The sequence below is a fragment of the Sceloporus undulatus genome, chromosome 4 (genome assembly GCF_019175285.1).
Source record: "Sceloporus undulatus isolate JIND9_A2432 ecotype Alabama chromosome 4, SceUnd_v1.1, whole genome shotgun sequence".
NCBI lineage: Eukaryota > Metazoa > Chordata > Lepidosauria > Squamata > Phrynosomatidae > Sceloporus > Sceloporus undulatus.
The window spans coordinates 134,822,302-134,846,770 of record NC_056525.1 but is presented as its reverse complement, the minus strand read 5'-3'; the positions used below and the strand labels follow the sequence as shown (position 1 = coordinate 134,846,770).

Sequence of the window (24,469 nt, the reverse complement as noted above, 5' to 3'; positions counted from 1 at the left end):
TACAATGTACAGGAGAAGAAATCATTGACATTGTTAACATTCTCCGGCTGACTGTTTCTGAGTGGGAATTTGAATTTTTAAAATTCATCTGACGACATCAAACAAGGACAAAGCAATTTTTGTTCACTAAGTGGAATGGAGAAACAGAATAAAGATAACAGATCACTACAAAGGCAAGTACTTCTCTTATTTTTCTCTTTATTTTGCAAAGCTGCCTCAGAAAACATTCAGTATTTCATCCCTGAAGAAATGGGGAAAGGCTCTATTGTAGGGAATCTTGCAAAAGACCTGAGCCTGAAAACTGGAGAAATAAAAAATAGCAATCTACATATACTTTCTCTAGGTGAAAATCAGTATTTCACTATCAGTGCAGAAAATGGGAATCTTTATGTAAATGATAGAATTGACAGAGAAGAAATATGTGGGGACAGTAAATCCTGCCCCATCAGTTTTAAGGTAATGTCTGAAAATCCTATGAATATTTTTCATATAACTGTAGAGATCCAGGACATTAATGACAATGCACCAAATTTTCTGGATGGTGATATCAAGCTACAGATCATTGAATCCACTTTACCAGGAACCACATACATCTTGGAGCAAGCTGAAGATCCTGACGTTGGGGTAAATGGTCTACAGGATTACCATCTTAACAATAATAAGTATTTTACTTTGGATGTTAAAGATAGAGAAGATGGGAAGAAATATGCAAAATTAGTATTGGACCAACAGTTGGATCATGAAAGTGAAAGTACTTTCCACTTAATCTTCATGGCTTTGGATGGAGGGAAGCCTCCAAAAACAGGGACAGCCACAATATGGATTACAGTCATCGATGCCAATGACAACCCACCTGTCTTCACTCAAGAACTGTACATGGTGAACCTGAAAGAGAATGCACCAATTGGGTCTTTAGTGGTACAAGTGAAAGCCACAGACAGAGATGCAGGTTCAAATGGCCAGATCAACTATGGTTTCAGAAACATCCCTGAACGTGCTCGCCAGAAATTCAACTTAGATTCACGAAATGGGAAAATAACAATTAATGAAACTCTGGACTTTGAGAAAACAGAGAAGTATGTGCTGACAGTAGAAGCAAGAGATGGAGGTGGATTAGTAGCTCACGCTAATGTTGAAATAACACTAATAGATGAGAATGACAACACTCCAGAAGTTATTCTTGCCTCACTATCCGGTCCAATACCTGAAGATTCTGCAGTAGGAACTCTGGTAGCTCTTATCAGTGTAAATGATAAAGATTCTGGGGACAATGGTGAAATTACTTGCCATTTAATAAGGGATATGCCTTTCAAAATAGAGTCAACTAACAATGATTTCTATAAGCTTCTTACAGATGGCCCTCTGGACAGGGAAAGCACTCCAGAATACAATATCACAATCACAGCAACAGATAAAGGCACACCTCCTCTTTCAACAGAGAAAACCATCTCCCTGAAGATTTCAGATATCAATGACAACTCTCCTGCCTTTGAGGTTTTTATATATTTGTTTGACCGTACAGTGATATGACCTGTGCTATTAAAAAGGTTCCCAACAAACGCCCCAAGTCCCCTACTTGTCCCAATCTACACCATACCTCTCACCTCCCAAAGTTAGCAATCAACATCAACCACCAGAGACCAATTACACAAATACCAATCACTTGAACAGGAATATTTTTGTGAATTTGAAAGCCAACACCCCCACTCCGGCAAACAGAAATGCTGACTTCTTTGTATTGTGTGGATGTATGGCTTTCATGCGTTTCTCTATTTTCAATTGTAGTCTTTGTTACCCCATAGAGCTGATCTTACAAACTCAAAAATGAAAGAAGGGTGTTTTGTGTCGTGTGGAGATATGTGTGTCTGTGAAGGCAGCCACTTACCGTTGTGAATGGTGCAAACCTGAACCAAGCCTTATCAAGTGATAAAATCGAACAACCTTACGACAGCAAGAGAAAAATGGCTTTCTCCTTACCGTTCTCATCTGTTGTAAGCACTTACGTTCTCCTGCTACACAGTCGCTAAAACCGTGCTCTTTGCCAAATGGATTTTTCCATTGTAGCCCCAAGACTGCATCCCTCCAGGATGCGAATGCCGAAGTGTTTCAACAAACACCGAACAGGAAAGGAGAAACGCCTTACTCTCTCACTGTCCTCTCAGTTTCTTTGTTCTACAGTAAGGCTCTAACAGAATTAATTCCAAAAACATAAAGAATCTCCTCTAATTTCTGAAACTATAAGCATTACATTTCATTCATCTGTACTCCTACCAGCATCCTAAAACATCAGGCAAAAAAAATACAGTTGGAAAAGTAAGGCAGCACCGTCATTGCATACAATAAAGATCAAACAGTGACAAAAGAGGTCAATCAGCCTCTAAGAGGATAAAATGATGTTATATTACGGCATAAAATATACAAAGACTGATGATACCAAACTGAATGAGGCAAGTATATAATCCATGGTATGACACCACTATAAACTCAAATAAACAGTCACAAACATGTAAAAACCATCTGCTTACGGACGTAAATATGCATTGTTTGAGGTGATTCGTGCTTAACACTCCAAACGAGCTTCCCTCCCCTTTTGAACGATACCACAACTACGTGGGACGCCAATATAATGGGAATGGCGGCCCCTCCCTCAAACTGTTCTGCTCATTCTCATCCCTCCGTATTCTTTTTGTGGGGTTTGACTCACAAACCACCCATGCATGCCTCCATCCTCTCTTTCAATCTTTCAAAGCTCTTGCCCAAAAGATGGCTGCCTACCAAAGAGCAAAGGCGGCAGTAAACCCCTTTCCTCCTATCCACCAGCCTTGTTACCCCCTGGTGTTAACTGCTCAAGCCATTACCTTCTCTTTTTTTCCTAATCTGTATTCATGTCAAGATTTAACTAAGCCGTCAACACAACAACTGAAAGTAAAATAAGAGAATATTCTAGGGAATCATCAGCCCAACTGACCTCCGCAGAACCAATCAAGCCATAAAATTTATGAAAACTGGGCAATGTTGCATGGCACCAAATACTAACCAACACTTCTGCAGGATGATCTGTCATCAGCGCTTTATGCAGACATCGCAGCAGTTTTATTTTCCCAGCAGCCTTACACAAGGGAGCAGAATCGAGGCTGGATTCCCTAGCACCATGCCACGAACTTAGCCTACGAGCAACCAGCAATTCTCTGCTAGGAGTTAAACATTTTTTAAGTGGAAACAATTCTTCTTTGAATGATTCACAGAGTTTCAGCTTTTGAACTGGTACACAACCTGAATGAGAGGTATTGGAATGAAATTGCCTATCCTTTTTCAAATAAATATTTTAATCTCCGAAACTCACACAAAGTCTCTTTTTATTGGGGACAAGGTTGATCAATCAGTGGGAAAGTCTGGTTAAAATATTTTTAATTCCCTCCACAAACCAAGTTTACTCTTTTTTGTGGTGTGAGTGCTAAAGATCACAGAAGGGTGCTTGAATAACTGCCCTCGTATGTACTGCTTCACAAGTTTTCATAAGTATCCGAATTTCCCCATATCAATGGTTAGCTCTCTCTTCCTTCTCTGTGCACTTACGTGATACCAAGAATGATACCAATGCAAATAAAGTATTAAACATTTACCCTTGCTGGAATCCAGCTGACTGGCCATATAGCAACACAAAAATGTTGAAGCTGTAAATTGTGACATAATGCACTCAGGGGTCATACGAATATTTAACCTATCAATTTTTTCCAAGTAAAGATACACAAGTACATACCATTCTTACCATTAACGTGTTGTTTGCAGTCTTCAAATAAGGTTTGTTCCATATAATAGTTTAGCACTGGCAATATGGATCAGACCTAAATGGCAGAACACAAAGGCAGTTAACCAAAAAGGACTCCAAGAAGCAAACTCCAACATTACCCAAAGAGGAGTATCTGACTAGGGTATATTTCCCTGTTACTTGACAGTAATCCTTACAATACTAACTCAAGCCTAGAAAATAAATCCTCCAGGAAATTGCATCTGTTTGAGTGAAACAACTCGGGTGTAAAACCCACATTGAACTCCCCAAAACCCAATAGATTTTCTAAAAGTAAACCAGAGAGAGATACTCACAGAATATACGGTATCCAGGCTAAAACATTTGTCTTAGCATAGCCACCTTCCCAACTACATAATGTGAATAATGTCCAACCTATCCCAACAACAGAATATTTAGCAAGCACATGCCAGACCAAATCAGATTATAATCATTTGAGCCATGGTATGGAAGCAATTGACAGGTAAACCAACGTGTCTATTTTTACTGATTAGAAAGACACGACGAAAGTCGGGACAGAACACAAAGGTATAGCTGCCCAAATAAAATACGGACTGTGTAAAGGTCTAGTATATATACAAGGACATCACATGCCCCAGCTATATGGTACTGTATAGCGCCACACACCAAGCAACTTGAATTTTTGTTTCGTTTATTAAACTAGTACAATATCTTTTGTTATAAAAAAGATTGAATTCACTCCATACCATTATGGTAGAACTCCCATGAACAAAAGAAATCAGTTCTTAGTAAAGTCAACAATGCAGAGCACAGACGGTGTTCATGAATTGAGGTTGTAACAGGACCCGGGAGACCAGGGTTCAAATCCTTTTGGCAGGAAACCTACTGGGTGCACTTTGGGAAGATCAACTCCTCAGCCCTGAACAGCCCGAAAACAAGGGCAACCTCTGAAACAAATCCACAAAACAACCCCAGGTCAGTTCACCCATTATGGCACCAACAGTCAGAAATCTTGAAGACACATAACAATAAAATGCCATAGATGTCACCTTTGCCGTGCCTGAACTCACAAAGTTACTGACTTCTCCCAAAGTTCTTTTTGTCGTAAACAATTTATACCATTGTCAGAATGTTACCACAATCCAGTATCCAATCATGTTTGGGGGCCTGCATTATTAGGTCAGTGGGGACTGCCTAACTCTGTTTTAGCGAGAGCCTTTCATGCCATTCACTGAAGTAGGACATTCAGTCATGCCAGTGTAGAGATCAGCACTGACAAAACAAGACTTAACCCATATTATCAATACAGATGTATGACAAAATTAATATGAATCAATCTAAGCCCTTCTAATTGAATCGCTTCTAATACAATGCCCTCAGCACATAAGTTAACTGCCCCTTCCTGCTCCCCCCTGAAAATCTTGTATGTCTAGCAGACAAAGTGGTGTACATTCTTCAATATATATTCCCTCCCATCATTCCAAGGCCTACAAAAATTCTCACTTACAAGAATAATTTACATCTGGGATAACTGCAAATATTCATCCACAGAGAGGTCTATAATATATGCCCCCCTTCTCTGGCATGCATAATTGCCCAAACATCTCTATATTACAGATAAGAAACAATGTTCAGCCTTTTGACCTATATCAGAAACTTGGAAGAAGACTCAACTTAACACACCACAACCTATCCTCCATCCCCCAATAAGGCACTTCAGGCCAACGTAAAGAAGAGAAACAGACAGAAAATACTATAAATGGAGACCTTTGCTATCAACATGAAGGGCCCATGCTTTCTTTGCATATTCACCACTAAAAGGTTGCAATGAGGTTCCTGTCGTTTATCACCCATCCTAAGCTGGACAGTTTAGAGTCCACTGTTTAGGCTGCAGCTGCTTACCAATGAACGGTAGGACCGGGACACCCTCACCCCAAGCAGCAAATGTAACGCGGCGAACTTGGGAAAGCAGGTGAATAAAGCCCCAATTAAAGACAATATATCCGCAATTTTCCCTGGCCATAAAAGCACCGCAGCAACCAAGCTACCAAGCCTAAATGCAACCAAGAGCGGAAGCCCCCTCCCCCTTTCCAGCGTCCAGTGTTCAAACTGCAGGGAATATTGCCTGTAATCGGAAGTCTGATGTTCTTTTAACCACTGATCAAGGAAATATCTTAAATATAGAGATGGATAAATCTAATATGGTGAGTTTGTATTGTAGTACTATAATTTATTTTAATTGTGGGAATTATAGGAAGTATGTCAAAGGGAATATTTTAAAGGTAGGAATGAGTAATGCTGAATGGGATTTTGTCTTATTTGTGACTGATAGGCTATTAAGACTAAAAAAAATTATAGATGAATGGCTGATTAATAACACATTTTTCTTTCTTACTTCTTCACTTGAGTTCATTACTACAACTTCATTGAAAAATCTTTAAAAGTTGAATGGCTTGTTTATTTGGGATTGCCCATTTCAGATCCAATGTAGAAGAATTCTGTTGAAGCACCATAGCTTCTAATGAAAGCTGTGATCTATTTATGGTCTAGGCATGGGGATATTTAATCTGCTGGGGTGTGGAGATGTGGGAACACCTGACTATGCAGAAGGAACAATACCATAGGTTGCAGGTCATGAGATGAAATTTTAGCTCATGCGTTAAAATAATTATGAAGTTCTTTTCCTGTATATGTGTACTTATTGCTTAAATCATCTGAGATTTTCTGGAGGCAATCTGGAGACACCATGCTACCGCAGATCAAAAAACATAGTAGTCAGGTGTTGTTCTTTAGAACAGAGAAAATGTTATTGTGTTGTTGAAATAGAATTTCTAATTTGAGAAGTTGAGACTGTGTTTCTCATTGCACTATGCTCTTTATAAAATTTCCTTTTTGTATAATAGGAAGGTTTCAGTAATTTGGGTAGAGTAAAGCATATCTTTTGTGCACTGCCAGTGACTATGGTAGAAGCTCAAAGATGTTTCAACAACTAGGAAGTCTAGGTGGCAAAAACAATTGGGCTATCTGGTTATTTTGTCTATCAAGAATTAACCTGTAGGAGAAACTGACTCTGAGGAAAGAATTCACAAGTTTTCAATGAAAAGAGCAAGAAAGATAAAACTGTAAAGTGAAACTAATTTGTTTCAATGTTTGTGGTCACACTGATTCATTTGAATTCTTTTTAAACTCAATACTTCAACAGAATAAAGATTTTATTAGACCATACCCAAAAATTACTACATAATGATCAAGTTGTGTAGACATCCATTTTCAATCCAGATGTCATTTAAAAAAATCAAAATGTGAGGAAAGACTTGCAGAATCATAGATAGATACAGCTGTGGATCATGGCATGATTTTACAAATATAAAAAAGGTAATTTCAGAAGCACACAGCTCATATGTTAGTCATTCATGTTTCTGTACTGTGTTAACACAGTACATCTGCAACACCAATTTTCCAATATAGAAATTCATGGGTTACATTTCCAAGTCTTCTAGAAATCTAAGCATAGAATTGATTTATATGAATAAAAAACAAATATAAAGGTCAAGCAGAGCTGCCACAAAAAGGCAGAAAGATTGAGGGAGTAAAAGTACCCAAAGCTTTCTGGCTACAATGCTACCATGCTTTCTGGCTACAATCCACTTCAATGCTACCATGCTCCTCCACTTCAGAAAGAGAACTTTAAGGCACTGTATCTGCCTGTATGGCAGGCAAAAGACATAGTTACTAAAGCTTCCCTAACTTAAATCTCTACTTAACTGTTCTACTCCACCAACACCAACACCCCACCCAAAAAAACCAGCTGGACTTAACTTCTACTTAAAGTTGGTAGAAATACATTTCCTGGTATTTTCTTGAAGCCCAAAAGAGTACCATGCTCAAGACTTTATATTGCTCTATGACTTAAAGATGTGTTATCTGCCACCTATGAGCCAATCAGCCTTATTGGATAGTAATTGGGGCTGTCCATCTAGAGCAGTGGTTCTCAACCTTTCTAATGCCACAACCCTTTAAAACAGTTCCTCATGTTGTAGTGACCCCCAACCATAAAAATATTTTCGTTACTACCATTGGAAATATGTGTTTTCCGATAGTCTTAGGTGACCTCTGTGAAAGGGTCATTTGACCTCCAAAGGGGTTGCAACCCACAGATTGAGAACCACTGCTCTAGAGGCTTTTTTGACTCTCACATATAAAGATTCATTTCACTACCTTGATTCCAAAAGGTAAACATCAGCATAGTCTATTCTCTCCATGACTCCATTGCCCAATCTGCACAAAACTAAGTTGGACTGACCCTTAGTTCAGCTCCACATAACCAAAACACCATGACAAAGCTGGACTGTGAATGTGTCGCTTCCAGCTTGATGATACAAAATAGGTGAAAAAGAATACATTGCCCAAGCCAATCCAGGAGTATAGACTCAACAAACACCAGTCATAGTTGTTCTTCAGAAGGAGTCGCATGGAGCAGCCAAATGGACTGGAGATGAAGTGGGGCTTTCTTGGAAATGTCCAGGACTGTCTCCCCAATAGGGATGGGCCATATGAGGCCCTTTGGAGTAATCGTTTCCCTGCCCTTCCCCTGAGCAAAATAGCAAAGAAAGGCATGGATCCATTAACTGACTGACCTTTGTGGGACACGATGGTATAGTTAACCAGCCAAAGCTCACAGCTTCTTCCAGCTCTCTGTTTAAATTTGCCTGAAGCCCATAGTTGTTCTACTTAGTTACCTAGTTTAATTCTACCTAGCTGAAGAGATGAGACAAAATTGTTAGAGCCCAACAGCAACTCCCTTCCAAAATCTCCTTGAGCTGCTTCTAAATGTGATGTAAGATGGGATGTCCTTCAACAGTCAACCTAACTTAACCTGTTAGGAGCCTTAGGAATAGACACCTATAAAACCAAATCAGACATTCCAACCCTGCAATTTATTCACTGATATGAAAAGGGGTGGGGAGTGAAAACTGCGGGATGATCACAAAAACTCCTACTCATCTTTCAAATGCTGACTAATCCTGTCCTGTCAATTAGCGGTGCTGTTATAAGTCAAGAAGAAGGCAGACGTCCTGTCACACTGGGTCTTCCCTTCATTTAAAAACACACTGGGTCTTTCATTCATTGGGTACACTATTCCATCATACCACAGGTTGTGCCTCCCCTCCTGCAGTCATTTTGGAGACGTTCAGTGAGGCAAATCTGTGCCCAGCATAATGCTGGGTGAACAACCTTGGTATAATAGTAATCTTTCACTTCTTGTGAAACTTTGTTCCATGTTTCACTGCATTATCGGTATTCTGCTGGTTAGTATTCCTGTCATACAGTCGGCCCTTTTATCCAGGGATTCAACTATACACAATTTGAAATAATTTAAAAATATATAAATTCAAAAAAGCAAACCATGATTTTGCCACAAGGCACACCATTTAATATGCCATGGTATGTAATGGGACTTGAACATCCATCAGTCTTGGAATCCATCAGGGGTCCCGGTACCAAACCCCAATGAATACCAAGGCCTCATTGTATTTTCAGTTACTATTCATTTTTTTTCTTTTTAAAACATAAAATCTCAATTCAACAAATTATTATCAGGGTTACAAACTTCTTGTAGTACATAGTCCCCTTCAATATCATTCTTCCCAATTACTTCCATCTTCCCATATCCAGCCTTTAAGATTATTGTTCCCTTTATTGTCTGTTTATATCAATAAATCTGTTACCTTTCTTTTAAGTTCATCTAAAATTTACATATGTCATTAAATGTGCTAACCTTAGTTAACTATATATATATATATATATATATATATCCAATACATTCAATCTAGTGATGAACCTCTTCTTTATAACCATCTCGATTTACAAAACAACACTATTAAATACCAATCTCTTTCTACTCTGTCACTGTCCTTTTGTCTTACATATACTGTAAGTTTATCTATCTCTATTATATCCATTAGTTTTTGTAACCACATGTCATTTTTCTTCCAATATTGAGCAATTAGTAGTCTTGTCGTTGTTATCAAATAAAGTAGTATTCGCCAGTATTTTATTTCAATTTCTGGAGAAATTTTGTTTAGAATATTTAGTAAATATATTTCAGGTCTTAGTTCAAATTTTATATTCAACATTTTTTCAATTGTTATCTGTATTTGTTTCCAAAAAAAAATTCAGTTTGGAGCAACACCACCATATGTGAAACCATGTACCTCTTGCCGCTTGACATCTCCGTATTTTCAGTTACTATTGTAATCTCTATTGTTTGTTGGTGCTGTCGTTTCCAGCTTATGGCGACCCTACAGCAAACCTGTCATGGGGTTTTTTTGGCAAGATTTGTTCTGAGGAGGTTTGCCATTGCCTTCCTCTGAGGCTAAGAGACCCAATGGGTTTCATGGCTGATCTGGGAAGTGAATCCTGTTCTCTAAGAGTTGTAGTCCAGTACTCAAACCACAACACCACACTGTAGGGCGGCAATTCACAAGGCAAATTCACAAACTGATAAGACTCCAAGACAGCAGATGTGAGATTTATTTCTTCACAAACTCCAGCCAAACATTGTGGGTGAGGTCTAACAACACAGGAGCCTCAGCCCATCAACTAGATTGTAAGCCTGAGGGCAGGGAACCGTCTAATTAAAAATAATAATTGTAAGCCACTCTGATAGCCTTTAGGGCTGAAAGGCGAGGTATAAGTACTCTAATAAATACATAAATAAATCTATTATACCATTGCAACAAAAGCAGATTCACTTTAAAGAGACATTACAACACATCTCCTCTTGATAAAACAGAAGAAGCAAGTCCATATACATATAACAGAACACATTAAAACACTATATTTCTCACACATATCAATAAATAAATATTTTAAAACATTACAAAAATTATGACTGTTATCATGGCTCCAGAGGTCACTAGTACTGGGCACACTGTACTGGATAGTTTTACCACCATCCTTCCTCAAGGAGCATGTATTTCTGGCAAAAACATAGATCTGCTTCGAGATGTTATATATACAGGATGTCTACTGCTGGAGGCACATGTGTCTCATGAGACTGGTCATGATGCTCATTGGTCTCCCCTATGTCACTTAAGTGAGCATCGGCCTTAAACCTATGTGACCAGGACTTTCAGGTGCCTGCCTGTCAGAACTCCAAAGCCAATTACTAATCAATATTCCCATTCACTGTAGTTACTGTTCATATTATTGTAATGGCTTAAAACTGTAGTTCTGCCAGCTTGCTTGGCTAAGGGGGGATGGGGTGCTTTGGCGGGATAGCTGCATAGGTTTGGAATGCACTGTTTAATTAGTAAGAGACATCTGCAGAGCTTGTCCAAGGTCATTCTGCTTTCTCAAGCAGTTCTAGCCTGGGAAGCAAACAGGAGGGAGAGGTGTGGGGAGTAGAAGGCGGGAGAGGAAAAAAGGTGGGGGCCAGCCAGGAGTGCTTTTAACTTGAGGCTTGAGATTTGTGTTTCAGAGTTCACTAAGAAGTCTGTCTGACCACTATTCATCTATCTATCAATAAACTTCACTGCTTTTGAGCAAGTTGCTGTTGTTGGTTATTGGTGAAGGTTGTTGGATCTTACACTGCCTTTCTAGTCTTAACTGATGTCTATTACACAGATATATCCAGCCTTTTGAAATCATCCCTTAGTATGAATGTGGATGCTTATATTTTTCTGTAACAAGGAGCTGTCCTTCTTATGATCCTTAGATTCCATCCATAGTATCTCCCTTCTGTAACAGTTGAAGAGACTTTGCTATTTGATCATAGAAATATTTTTGCCTATTCTGGATTCTCTGAATGTCTTTATATATACCTCAGTTGGAATCTTGGGATACGGTAAATTCACTGTTACTGTTACTGGCACTTTACTTCTTGTGGATGCAAGTATGGCATCCCTGTTACTGGTGTATTTCGATATTCCAACAATGCCAAATATATGTCCACGTGTGCATCTCCTTCCTTACTTATGAGCTGCTTTGTAGAGTGGATTGCTCATGCTGGACTACTAAAATATTGCTTAAACCCCCCACTCTTTGGCAAACATTTGAAATTTTTGACTAGCAAAGGGCATATTATAACTCATAACTATCTTTAGTTAAGTCTACCAATCACAGTTCTTGTAGTCTTATCAGGTAAATCTAATACTTCTGGATATTTTGAAAAGTAATAAACCACCAGAACAAAAGGGGAATTACCCTGTTCAAAAATATCTATACCCACCTTCTCCCTTAGACCTGCAGAATCTTGTGTGATTTAAGTGTGTCCTTTTTATTGCTTGGAGTAAAATGAGCACCAATAGAACAATTTCCAATAACTATCTCAATATCTTTTGACATACCAGGACAATACATCAACCCTCTTGCCTTAGCTTTAGTTCTCTGAATGCTTTGATGAGATTCATAAAGTTGTTCCAATATACTCTGTCTTTGAGATATAGGAATGATCATCCTGTTTCCCATGAAAAGAATACCATCTTGGCATCACAAATGGTTCTTCATAGGCCAAAATAATTTTGCTACTGAACCTACATCCATCATATATTGTGGCCATTTCTGCTCTACATGTGCTAGAACAACCTGAAGTTAACAATCTTCTTTTGTTGCCTCTCGTAATGTATACACTCCATCTGGATGCATGGTTAATGCGCTCATTTTATATACTACTCTCTCCCCTTCAATCCTCCTCACTAAAGAGATAAGCCACCGTAGCTCATCACAGGGTATCAGCCAGATAATTAAGTTTACCTGGAGTATTTTGTTGTTGTTTGTTGACGTCCCTTGAGTTGATCTCAACCCAAGGTGAGACATCTCCAAGACCCTCAGTCCTCCACTGCTCTGCTTAATTACTGCAAACCCATATCTGTGACCTCCTTAATGAGTCCATTCATCTAGCATGAGGTCTTCCTCTCTTTCTACTTCCCTCCACCTTTCCTAGCATTATTGTTTTTTCTAGTGAGCCCTTCTCATAATGTGTCCGAAGTACGACAGCCTCAGTTTTGTTATCTTGGCTTCCAGGGAGATTTCCGCCTTGATCTGCTCTAGGACCCATTTGTTGATCCTTTTGGCTATCCATGGGATCCTCAACAATCTTCTCCAGCACCACATCTCAAATGAATTGATTTTCTTCCTATCTTCTTTCTTAACTGTCCAGCTCTCACATCCATACATGGTAATTAGGGAATATGATGACTTGTATGACTCTAACCTTTGTGCCCAGTTGTATATCTTTGCATTTTATAATCTTTTCTAGTTCTTTCATAGCTGCTCTTCCCATTCGTAATCTTCTGATTTCCTGGCTGGAGTCCCTGTTCCTACCTGTGTGTACCTGGAGTATATACCAAGTTAAGTTGATATGGCTGAAGATGTAAAAGCATTTGCTGCAAGCAGGCAGGAATACTACCTATAGGTTTGTTTGTTTGTTTGTTTGTTTAATTGCTTCCAAGCCTTGTAATCAGCCTGGACTAAGACAACTTTACCAAACACATAGTAATGAAATTTCTTCATTGCATATACAACAGCAAGCAATTCTTTCTCTATTTGGGCATAATTTTGCGCTGTCATGCTCAGTGACCTTGAGGCATAGGACATTGGTTTATTATTCTGAAGCAAACATGCTCCTATGTATCATGGCACAGAAGGTTGTGCTTATTCTACTTTGGGCTGGCCACATGTAAGTATGAAAATAGCAAGTAATTCTGTTCAATATCATTTGTTTAAAATGTGGCTTGCAGTTCTCCTTTTCAGCCTCAGAGTGCCACTGTTGGCCAGCAAAGAGGAATTGCCGATCTAAGAATATACTTCATGCAGTGAAATTCCTCATTCACTGGGAAATGGCAGAACACAGGGACATGCAAACATTTATTTCTGAGAAAAGAAAATACAAGAGGTTATAGAGCAAAAAATTAGTGATTATTTTAATACTCACTTCATTAATATTTCTGGATCCTGGTTAGAATTTGAAATTCTTCATCTAATCTGATCACATCATCAAAGTAGGATATAGCAGAATTCCTTATTGAGTGGAATGGAGGACCAGAACAAACGTAGCAGCAGATCACTACAAAGGCAAGTACTTCTTTTATTCTTCTCTTTGTTTTGCAAAACTGCCTCAGAAAACATTCGGTATTCAATCCCTGAAGAACTGGAGAAGGGCTCTATTGTGGGTTACCTTGCCAAAGATCTGAAATTAAATACTGGACAAAAACCAAACAGCAATCTACAGATACTTTCTCTGGATGAAAAGCAGTATTTCATTATCAGTACAGAAAATGGAAATCTTTATGTAAATGACAGGATTGATAGAGAGGAAATATGTGGTGAAAGTACATCCTGCCCCATCAATTTTGAAGTGATGGCTGAAAATCCTATGAATATTTTTCATATAACTGTAGAGATACAGGATGTTAATGATAATTCACCACATTTTTCACATGGTGATATCAAGCTACAGATAAGTGAATCCACTTTACCAGGAACCACATTTATATTAGAGCAAGCTGAGGATCCTGATATTGGGATCAATGCACTACAGGATTACAATCTTAATACAAATCAGTATTTTGTTCTGGACGTGAGAGAGAGAGAATCTGGGAAAAAATACACAAAATTAGTCCTGAACAAACAATTGGATCATGAAAGTGAAAGCAGTTTCCATTTGATACTTACAGCTGTGGATGGAGGGAAGCCTCCCAAAACAGGGACAACCAAAATATGGATTACTGTAATTGATGCCAATGACAATCCACCTATCTTCACTCAAGAACTGTACATGGTGACCCTGAAAGAGAACACACCAAGTGGGTCTTTAGTGGTGCAGGTGAAAGCCACAGACAGAGATGCAGGTTCATATAGCCAAATCAACTATGCCTTTACAAATATCCCTGAACGTGCTCTCCAGAAATTCGTCTTGGACGGACAAAATGGGAAAATAACAATTAAGGAAGCTCTGGACTTTGAGGAAACAGAGAAATATTTGGTGGCAGTAGAGGCAAGAGATGGCGGTGGATTAGTAGCGCATTCTAACATTGAAATAAAACTATTAGATGAGAATGACAATGCCCCAGAAATTATTCTTGTCTCCTTATCCAGTCCAATTTCTGAAGATGCTACAGCAGGAACTCTGGTAGCCCTTATCAACATTAAAGATAGAGATTCTGGGGATAATGGGAAAATTTCTTGCTATTTAAAAGACAGTTTGCCATTCAAAATTGTACCAACATCCAGTAACCTGTATAAGCTTCTTACAGATGGCCTCCTGGATAGGGAAAACATGCCAGAATACAATATCACCATCATAGCAACAGACAAAGGTATATCCCCTCTCTCAACAGAGAAGACCATCTCCCTGAGGATTTCAGATATCAATGACAACTCTCCTACCTTTGAGAAATCCTCTTACACTGCCTTTGTGCCAGAGAACAATCCTGCAGGCACCTCCATTTTCCATGTTCATGCCTCAGATCCAGATCTGGAACGCAATGCCAAAATCACTTACTCCCTCCTCAAAAGCAACATTCAAGAGCTGCCTCTCTCATCTTACCTCTCCATTAACTCTGAAACTGGCATCATCTATGCTCAGCGCTCCTTTGACTATGAACAGTGCAGAGAGTTTCAGGTGGAGGTGAGGGCCCAAGATGGAGGCTCCCCACCCCTCAGCAGCACTGCCTCTGTGAAGGTCTTTATCCTGAACCAGAATGACAAGAGCCCTCAAATCCTTTATCCTTCTCAGGGAGCGGAGGGCTCAGCCTTGTTTGAGATGGTGCCTCGCTCAGCGGAGGAGGGCTATCTGGTGACCAAGGTGGTGGCGGTGGATGCTGACTCTGGGCACAATGCTTGGCTCTCTTACCATCTGGTCCAGGCCACTGAGCCAGGGCTCTTCACAATTGGGGTCCATAATGGTGAGATCAGGACATCCCGGACATTTTTGGAAAGAGATGCTCTCAAGCAGAAGCTGGTAATCTTAGTGAAGGATAATGGCCAGCCACCACTATCCAGTACTGTGAGTCTCAATCTGGTCTTTGCTGAAAACTTCCAAGAGGCTCTTCCAGAAATTAACAGCCAATCCAGAGACCCAGAGTATCAGTCGGACCTCCAGTTTTACTTGGTTCTTGCCTTGGCTTTGATTTCATTCTTGTTCCTTCTGACAGTGATTCTGGCCATCCTTACAAAGCTTCGAAGAGCAGGGAGCCCCAAATTCTTGCAATGTTTTGGTCCTGTTCCCCATTCAAACAATGCTGTCCTATTCCCACCAAACTATGAAGAAGGGACATTGCCTTACTCCTATCAGCTCTGTTTATCCTCTGAGTCCAGGATACAGGAATTTAGCTTCCCAGCACCCACTACTCAAACTGCAGAGAATATTGCCTGTAATCGGAAGTCTGATGTTCTTTTGACCACTGATCAAGGAAATATCTTAAATATAGGAATGGATCAAGCTAATGTGGTGAGTTTGTATTACAGTACTATAATTTAATTTAATTGTAGGAATAAAAGGAAGTATGTTATAGGACATATGTTTCAGACAGGGATGATGGGTGTGTTTTTATCTTATTTCTGCCTATTTGACAGTTTGTTAAGACTGATTTTTCTATAGTTATTTTTAATGAGTTGCTAATTAATAACGCATTTTCATTTCTTAAGTCCTGACTTGAGTTCTTTACTACAACTTCATCGAAAAAATTGTAAAAGGCTTATTTTTGAATTGCCATTTCAAATCCAATGTGGAATAATTCTATTGAAGTACCATAATTGCTAATGAAAGCAGTGGTCTATCTATGGTCTAGGCACAGGGATATTTAATCTACTAAGGCATAGAGACATAGACGTACCAGGCCATGCAGAAGGAACAGTACCATTGATTGAGAGACATGAGATGACATTTTAGCTCCTACTTAAAAATAATTATGAAAACTTATTTTCCTATACAGGTATATGTATAGCTATCACTCAGATTATTTGAGATTTTCTGGAGGCATTCAAAAAGCATGCTGTAGCATATTGAACATTATAATAGTCAGTTTTTCTGTTTAGACCAGAGAAAATGTAGTGCTGTTCAAATAGATTTTCTAATTTGAGACTGTAGCTTGGAAGGAGCGGCCAGAGTCTGATCTGGCTGTGATCAGGCCATGACCATAGTGACCACACGGCCTGCTCCCGAAGGCCGCCACCATGATCCCAAACCAGCCCTGCCAGTAATCAGATTTAATCCATTCCTTTTTGATCTGGTTCAAAGGACCGAAGTAGATTCCGGCCACTTTAGAAGTGTGTCTCATTTGAACGCCATGCCCCCAAAGTGGCTGGAAGCTGCCTTATTTGGCCTGTGCATTTTGGCCCCTGTTTCACCTGGTGCTATGCTCTGTCTATAACTTTCAAAAATCCTTTTATATAGCAGGAAGGATATTTGGAACAAGAGGAGCCAATACTACTGATGCAATTTATAGGCCCAAATTATTTATGAATGAATGCATTATTTACATACATTCTACAGGTCTTTCCCAGATTTTTTCTTTATGAAATGTTGCATCTGAAAAAATATATTCAGATATACTTTTGAAAGAGCATATGAAATATTTCCAGATAAATGAAATTTCTATCATGTTTCAGTAATTTGTGAGGAATCAAGGATATCTTTTGTGGAATGCTAGTGACTATGGCAGAAGCTGAAAGATGTTTCAACAACTAGAAAGTCTTCAAAAAACTACAAGATTTCTGCTAGGTGGCAAACACAATTAGGCTACCTACTTATTTTGTCTATCAAGAGTTAACTTGTAGAAGAAATTGACTTTGAAGAAACAATTCAGAGGTTTTCAATGAAAAGGGCATGAAAAACAAAGCTTTAAAATGAAACTAATCTGTTTGCACTGTTTGGAGCCACACTGATTTATGAGAATTCTTTTTAAAATCAATAGTTCAAGAGAATATTAGAGTCGACCCAAACATTACTACATAATCATCACGTTGTGTACGCATCCTTTTTTAAGCCAGATGTCACTGGAAAAAAAATCAAAATGTGAGGAAGGAGTGGCACCATCATAGATGATCATGGTATGATTTTACAAATGTAGAAAAAATAATTTCAGAAGCTCACAGCTCATACGTTAGTCACTCGTGCTTCTGTACTACCTTAGCATAGTACATCTGCAAAACCAATGTTCAAATATAGAAATATAAAGGTTACATTTCCAAGTCTACTAAGTCTAGCAATCTAACTACAGAATTGATTTATGTAAATAAAAAACAAATATAAAAATCAAGCAGAGCTGTCATAAAAGGGCAGAAAAACTGAGGGATAAAAACAATACAGTGTTTTCTGGCTACAATGCTCATCCAGTTCAGAAATGCAACTTGGCATTGGGCACTGTGTGTGCCTGTATGGCAGGCAGAAGACATAGTTACTAAAGCTTTCCTAACTTATGGCTCTGTTTAACTGTTCTACTTTCCATACAACTAACTGGAGTTACTTTCTGTGTAAAGTTGTTAGAAATTCATTTCCAGGTGATTTCCTGAAGCTCAAGGGAGTAGCATGCACATGATTTTTTTTACTATCCTCATGACTTAATGTTGGGTTCTCTCCCACTCCTCAGCCAATCAGCCTTACTGGATAGAAACTGGAGCCGTTCCTCTAGAGACTCTTTGACTATCATATGTGAAAACTCCTTTCAATACCTTGATTTCATAAAGCAAACATCAGCAGAGTCTATTCTCTCCCTGCCCAATCTACACAAAACTAATCTGTACTGACCCTTAGTTAAGATTCACACAACCAAGGGGCAAAACAGACCACCCTGAAGGGGCATCTTCAAGCGGCCCGCACCAAAGCCGGATTGGGGCCATGTCAACCACATGCCAACTTTTCCTGCCTGCAGTGGCTTGAAGCAGACTGCAAGTAGCTCCAACAGTGGGCGGCATATAAATGCCACGCCACCAGAGTGTGGCAACACTGCCTGCCATCTGCTTGGGTGGGCAGTGTGACACTGGCTTGGGGGCGGTGTCAGGGCAAGCGTCATTTAAATGCCACTCCCCCCGCCACTCCCATGCTGGCATATTGTGCCGGTCTGTTTTGCCCCTAAGGTTGACAGTTTCTCCCCGCTCACCCCTTAAGTTTGCCTAAGCCCCATAATCATTCTACCTAGCCACCTGGCTTATTCTACCTAGCTGGAAAGGTTTAGATGAAACAAAGCTGTCAGAGCCTAAGAGCAATTCCCTTTCTAAAACACAATGAACTAAATAAGAAGTAGGGTGATACCCTTCAACAGTGCAGCCTAACTTAGCTCATTGGGAGCCTTAGGAATACACACACCTATACAACTAAATTAGACATCACATCCCTGCAATTTATTCACTGGTATAAAGGGATAGAGGAGATAATTCCCTAGTGCAAAAGATGATAACAAAAACTCCTACTCATCATTCAAATGCTGACTAATCCTACCCAGTGAATGAACAGTGTTGTTATAAGCAAAAGGGTAGAAGTTCCTATCAAACTAGATGTTCCCCTAAATGGATACTCTATTCTATCATCCCACAGCTTGTGCCTCCCCTCCTGCAATCATTTTTGGAGAGATGCAGTGAGGAAAATCTATGCTCAGCATAATACTGGTTGAACAACATTGCTATGAAAGTACTGTACATTGTTTCTTGTGAAAACCTTCTTCCACGTTTCACTGCATTATCAGTATTCTGCTGCTTAGTATTTCCGTCATATGTTCAGTTACTATGTCTGCTTTGAAATAAGGCAATTTCACAAGTTGATAAGACTCCAAAACAATAGAGGAAAGATGTATTTCTTCACAAACTCAAGCCAAGCATTTGGGGCAAGGTCTAACAAACACATTCGTCTCATCCCATTAAATATTATACATCTGCAGCAAAAGTTGATTTGTTCTAAAATTAAAGTTGTATATTTAAGTATTTCTGAAGAGGACCAGGCTGAATTGTGCCAAGTTGGTCACAGTCAGAGAGTTTAAAATCCCATAATCTATTCTGTCTGTGTACACTTGACATAATTTTATGTGTAGATGTAAGTTGAAATGCAGATACAAGTGGGAGAAAACATTGTCAACACCACTAAACATGGTTAGAACCATTTTAAACAGAGGCTCTCTTTTCAGTTGGCTCACTTTGACTCCAGATTTCTCTTAGCATCAGAGGCAGCGAAACAATTTATATATTATGTACAATGTAATTGACCGTAGATTTTTCTTTCTATTTTTTAAAAATCAATTTCCTAGATGATTTAAATGTAGTACTTTTAACATTCATGGAACATTTGCATAAATTTCCTGGAAGAAAAGGTGAATGCTAAAAATTTTATTCACACTAGCCAGAAAACATCAAGGAGACATCCATTCCAATTTCAGAACATGTAGAACAAAAAGAGAACCAGCATGGTAAAGTGGTTTGAGCGCTGGACTATGATTTTGGAGACCAGTGTTCAATTTCCCTCTTGGACATGGAAACATACTAGGAGACATTTGGCACATCACAATCGCTCAGTCTCAGAGGAAGGCGAAGGCAAACCCCCTCTGAATGGATCTTTCCAAGGAAACCCTTATGACCCTAGGGTCATCATAAGTCAGAAACAACTTGAAGGCACACAAAAACAACAGCAGCAACAACAACAAAAATATGGATTATCACTTCCTGGTACAGTTTTGTCCAATGAATCTGAGTCCTTACCTATCCTAGTGAAAAAAAACCCATACACAGTTCTAATTGTATGTTAATAATCAAGGCACAGAAGATTGTGCTTTACTTTGGACTGGGCACACATAAGTTTGAAAACAGCATGGAATTCTGTTCATATCATTTACTAAAATGTTCCTTGCAGTTCTACTTTTCAGCCTCAGAGTGCCACTGTTGGGCAGCAAAGAAGAACTGCCAAGACAAGAATGCTTAATGTAGTGAAACTGCTTATTCACTGGGAAATAGCAGAACACAGGGACATGGTGATTTTTATTTCAGAGAAAAGCAAACACTACAATGTATAGAACCAAAAACTAGTGACTTTTTAATATTTCTGGATCCTGGTCAGAATTTGAAATTCTTCAGTTTATCTCATCATATCAAAGAAGGATACAGCAGATTTTCTCATTGAGTGGAATGGGGGACCAGAACAAACATAGCTTCAGATCACTACAAAGGCAAGTACTTCTTTTATTCTTCTCTTTATTATGCAAAGCTGCATCAGAGAGCATTCAGTATTCAATCCCTGAAGAACTGGAGAAGGGCTCCATTGTGGGATACCTTGCAAAGGATCTGAGATTAAATACTGGACAGATAACAAATAGCAATCTAAATATTCTTTCTCTGGATGAAAAGCAATATTTCATTATCAGTGCAGAAAATGGGAATCTTTATGTAAATGACAGGATTGACAGAGAAGAAATATGTGGGGAAAGTATATCTTGCCCTATCAGTTTTGAAGTGATGGCTGAAAATCCTATGAATATTTTTCCTATAACTGTAGAGATCCAGGACATTAATGACAATGCACCACATTTTCTGGATGATGATATCAAGCTACAGATAAGTGAATCCACTTTACCAGGAACCACATACATGTTAGAGCAAGCAGAGGATCTTGATATTGGAACAAATTCACTCCAGGATTACATCCTTAATATAAATCAATACTTTGTTCTGGAAGTGAAAGAAAGAGAGTCTGGGAAGAAATATGCAAAATTAGTATTGAACAAACAATTAGATCACGAAAGTGAGAGCAGTTTCCATTTAACTCTTATGGCTCTGGATGGAGGGAAGCCTTCCAAAACTGGGACAGCCAAAATATGGATTACTGTCATTGATGCCAATGACAACCCACCAGTCTTCACTCAGGAACTATACATGGTGAATCTGAGAGAGAATGCACCAAAAGGGTCTTTAGTGGTACAAGTGAAAGCTACAGACAGAGATGCAGGTTCATATGGCCTGATCGACTATGGTTTCAGAAAAATACCTGAACGTACTCGCCAGAAATTCAACTTGGATTCAGAAAATGGACAAATAACAATTAAGGAAGCTCTGGACTTTGAGGAAACAGAGAAATATATGGTGGCAATAGAAGCAAGAGATGGTGGTGGATTAGTAGCTCACTCTAATGTTGAAATAAAACTATTAGATGAGAATGACAATACCCCAGAAGTTATTCTGGTCTCCTTTTCCAGCCCAGTATCTGAAGATTCAGCAATAGGCACTCTGGTAGCCCTTGTCAACATTAAAGATAGGGATTCTGGAGATAATGGGAAAATTACTTGCCATTTAAAAGACACTTGGCCATTCAAAGTTGTGTCAACAACCAACAATCTCTATAAGCTTCTTACAGATGGTCCCTTGGACAGAGAAGGCACTCCAGAGTACAATATCACTATCATAGCAACAGATAAAGGCACACCTCCTCTTTCAACAGAGAAAACCATCTCAGTGAAGATTTCAGATATCAATGACAACTCTCCTGCCTTTGAGAAATCCTCCTACAGTGCCTTTGTACCAGAGAACAATCCTTCAGGCACCTCCATTTTCCGTATTCAAGCATCAGATCCAGATCTGGAACGCAATGCCAAAATCACTTACTCCCTCCTCAGAAGCAACATTCAAGAGCTGCCTCTCTCATCTTACCTCTCCATTAACTCTGAAACTGGCATCATCTATGCTCAGCGCTCCTTTGACTATGAACAGTGCAGGGAGTTTCAGGTGGAGGTGAGGGCCCAAGATGGAGGTTCTCCACCCCTCAGCAGCACTGCCACTGTGAAGGTCTTCATCCTGGACCAGAATGACAAGAGCCCTCAAATCCTTTATCCTTCTCAGGGAGCGGAGGGCTCAGCCTTGTTTGAGATGGTGCCTCGCTCAGCGGAGGAGGGCTATCTGGTGACCAAGGTGGTGGCGGTGGATGCTGACTCTGGGCACAATGCTTGGCTCTCTTACCATCTGGTCCAGGCCACTGAACCAGGACTCTTCACAATTGGGGTCCATAATGGTGAGATCAGGACATCCCGGACATTTTTGGAAAGAGATGCTCTCAAGCAGAAGTTGGTAATTTTAGTGAAGGATAATGGCCAGCCACCACTATCCAGTACTGTGAGTCTTAACCTGGTCTTTGCTGAAAACTTCCAAGAGGCTCTTCCAGAAATCAGCAGTGAATCCAAAGACCCAGAGTATCAGTCAGACCTCCAGTTCTATTTGGTTCTCGCCTTGGCTTTGATCTCATTCTTATTTCTTCTGACAGTGATTCTGACCATCCTGACAAAGCTTCGAAGATCTGGACATCCCAAATTCTTGCAGTGTTTTGGTCCTATTCCCCATTCAAACAATGCTGTCCTGTTCCCACCAAACTATGAAGAAGGAACTTTGCCTTACTCCTATCAGCTCTGTTTATCCTCTGAGTCCAGGATACAGGAATTTAGCTTCCCCGCACCCAGTGTTCAAACTTCAGAGAATATTTCCTGTAATCCAAAGTCTGACGTTCTTTTGACAGCTGGTCATGGGAATAGCCTAATTACAGAGATGGATAAATGTGATGGGGTGAGTTTTTGAATAGTACCTATTCTATATACCGACCCCCCCCAAATTATTTTATATCAAGTGTCATATATTCATAGATAGCAGTTTCTTATTGGCTGTCACATACTCCGTTCGTTGCTTCTAATTACTGAATAATCTTAAAAGTCTAAATGGTTTATTGTTTTGTGTCTAGAGGCCTTCTTTTGAATGAAGTTTGGATGGAATTATATCTGAATACCCCCCCCCCTTACAAAAGAAGAGAGCTGCATAGGGTATATCCTTGCTGTATACAAGTTTAGCAGCAACTTTTTGGACCTGGAGATCCATGCCCACCTGGCCTAGACTGAGTGCCATGAGGGAGAAAGGCAAGTGGCAAGGAGGGTAATTTATTTATCATACTTAAATGTATTTTTAGAAATCTGTTTCCTTGAATCTGTAAAGTTGTTGCCCACATCTTGTGAAATTTGCTATCGTCATTCAGAGGCCATGTTAAAGTAAATTATAACAATCACTCATCTGGGCCCTTCTTTCAAAGAGAAAGTAAATGGTCACACTAAGACTTCTAATGAGAGAGTGGGATTTGTACTTCTCTAAGTGACATGCTTTGTCTCAAGATCAATCAGGTTTAGATTTTCTTTTCTATATAAAAAAGATAGGATAGTTTATGGGAAGGATAATTAGTAGTTTGTTCTTAATTTCCCTTAAATCGATCCCAACTCATTGGCACCCTGTGAATGAAACATCTCCAATACCCCCTATACTCCACTGCTCTGCATAGGTCCTGCAAATTCAGACCTTTGACCTCTCTGATCAAGTGAATCCATCTGGCATGTGATGTTCCTCTCTTTTTACTATCCTCTACCTCTCTTTTCTAATGAGTTGTAACTTCTCATTATGTGGCCACACAGTGTGACAGCCTCTATTTAATCATCTTGGCTTCCAAGGAGATTTCAGGCTTGATCTGTAAAGGACCCATTAGTCTGTCTTTTTTCGCTGTCCATGATATCCTCGGTACTCTTCTCCAGGAACACATCTCAAATTATTTATTTAATTTGTATCTGCTTTCTTCATTCTCCAGTACATGATGATTGGGGGAATACAGTCCACCCTCATCATCGGCAGACTTGTCATCCATTTGACCATCTTGCCATTTAACCATCCGCAGACGGCAAGCCCCCATTTTTGCTTAAT

The 24,469-nt window shown here is 39.4% G+C and overlaps 2 protein-coding genes across 18 annotated transcripts in view; both read left to right on the top strand.

The window, feature by feature from the left end:
* LOC121928035 (protocadherin gamma-B5-like) lies at positions 1 to 20,769 on the top strand. Its single transcript, XM_042462221.1, has 3 exons — positions 1 to 1,494; positions 15,168 to 16,223; positions 20,623 to 20,769. The coding sequence occupies exons 1-3, from the start codon at positions 136 to 138 to the stop codon at positions 20,767 to 20,769; spliced, it is 2,562 nt and encodes an 853-aa protein (XP_042318155.1). The 5' UTR covers positions 1 to 135.
* Positions 1 to 24,469, top strand: part of LOC121928513 (protocadherin gamma-C5-like) — a 368,742-nt gene that overhangs the window by 196,122 nt on the left and 148,151 nt on the right. The window contains exon 1 of one of the 17 annotated variants that reach the window (XM_042463335.1): positions 20,704 to 23,299. The exons of the other annotated variants lie outside the window; for them this stretch is intronic. Coding sequence (XP_042319269.1) covers positions 20,882 to 23,299 — 2,418 coding nt within the window. The 5' untranslated portion in view covers positions 20,704 to 20,881. Of the gene's footprint in view, positions 1 to 20,703; positions 23,300 to 24,469 lie in introns of those variants that run through there. 17 annotated transcript variants of the gene reach the window in all.

Coding starts and splice junctions, on each gene's coding strand:
- LOC121928035 (XM_042462221.1), top strand. CDS start 136: ATGGAGAAACAGAATAAAGATAACAGATCACTACAAAGGCAAGTACTT. Junction 1,495..15,167: donor ACAACTCTCCTGCCTTTGAG/GTTTTTATATAT, acceptor CCTACCTTTGAG/AAATCCTCTTACACTGCCTT. Junction 16,224..20,622: donor GAATGGATCAAGCTAATGTG/GTGAGTTTGTAT, acceptor TCTACTTTTCAG/CCTCAGAGTGCCACTGTTGG.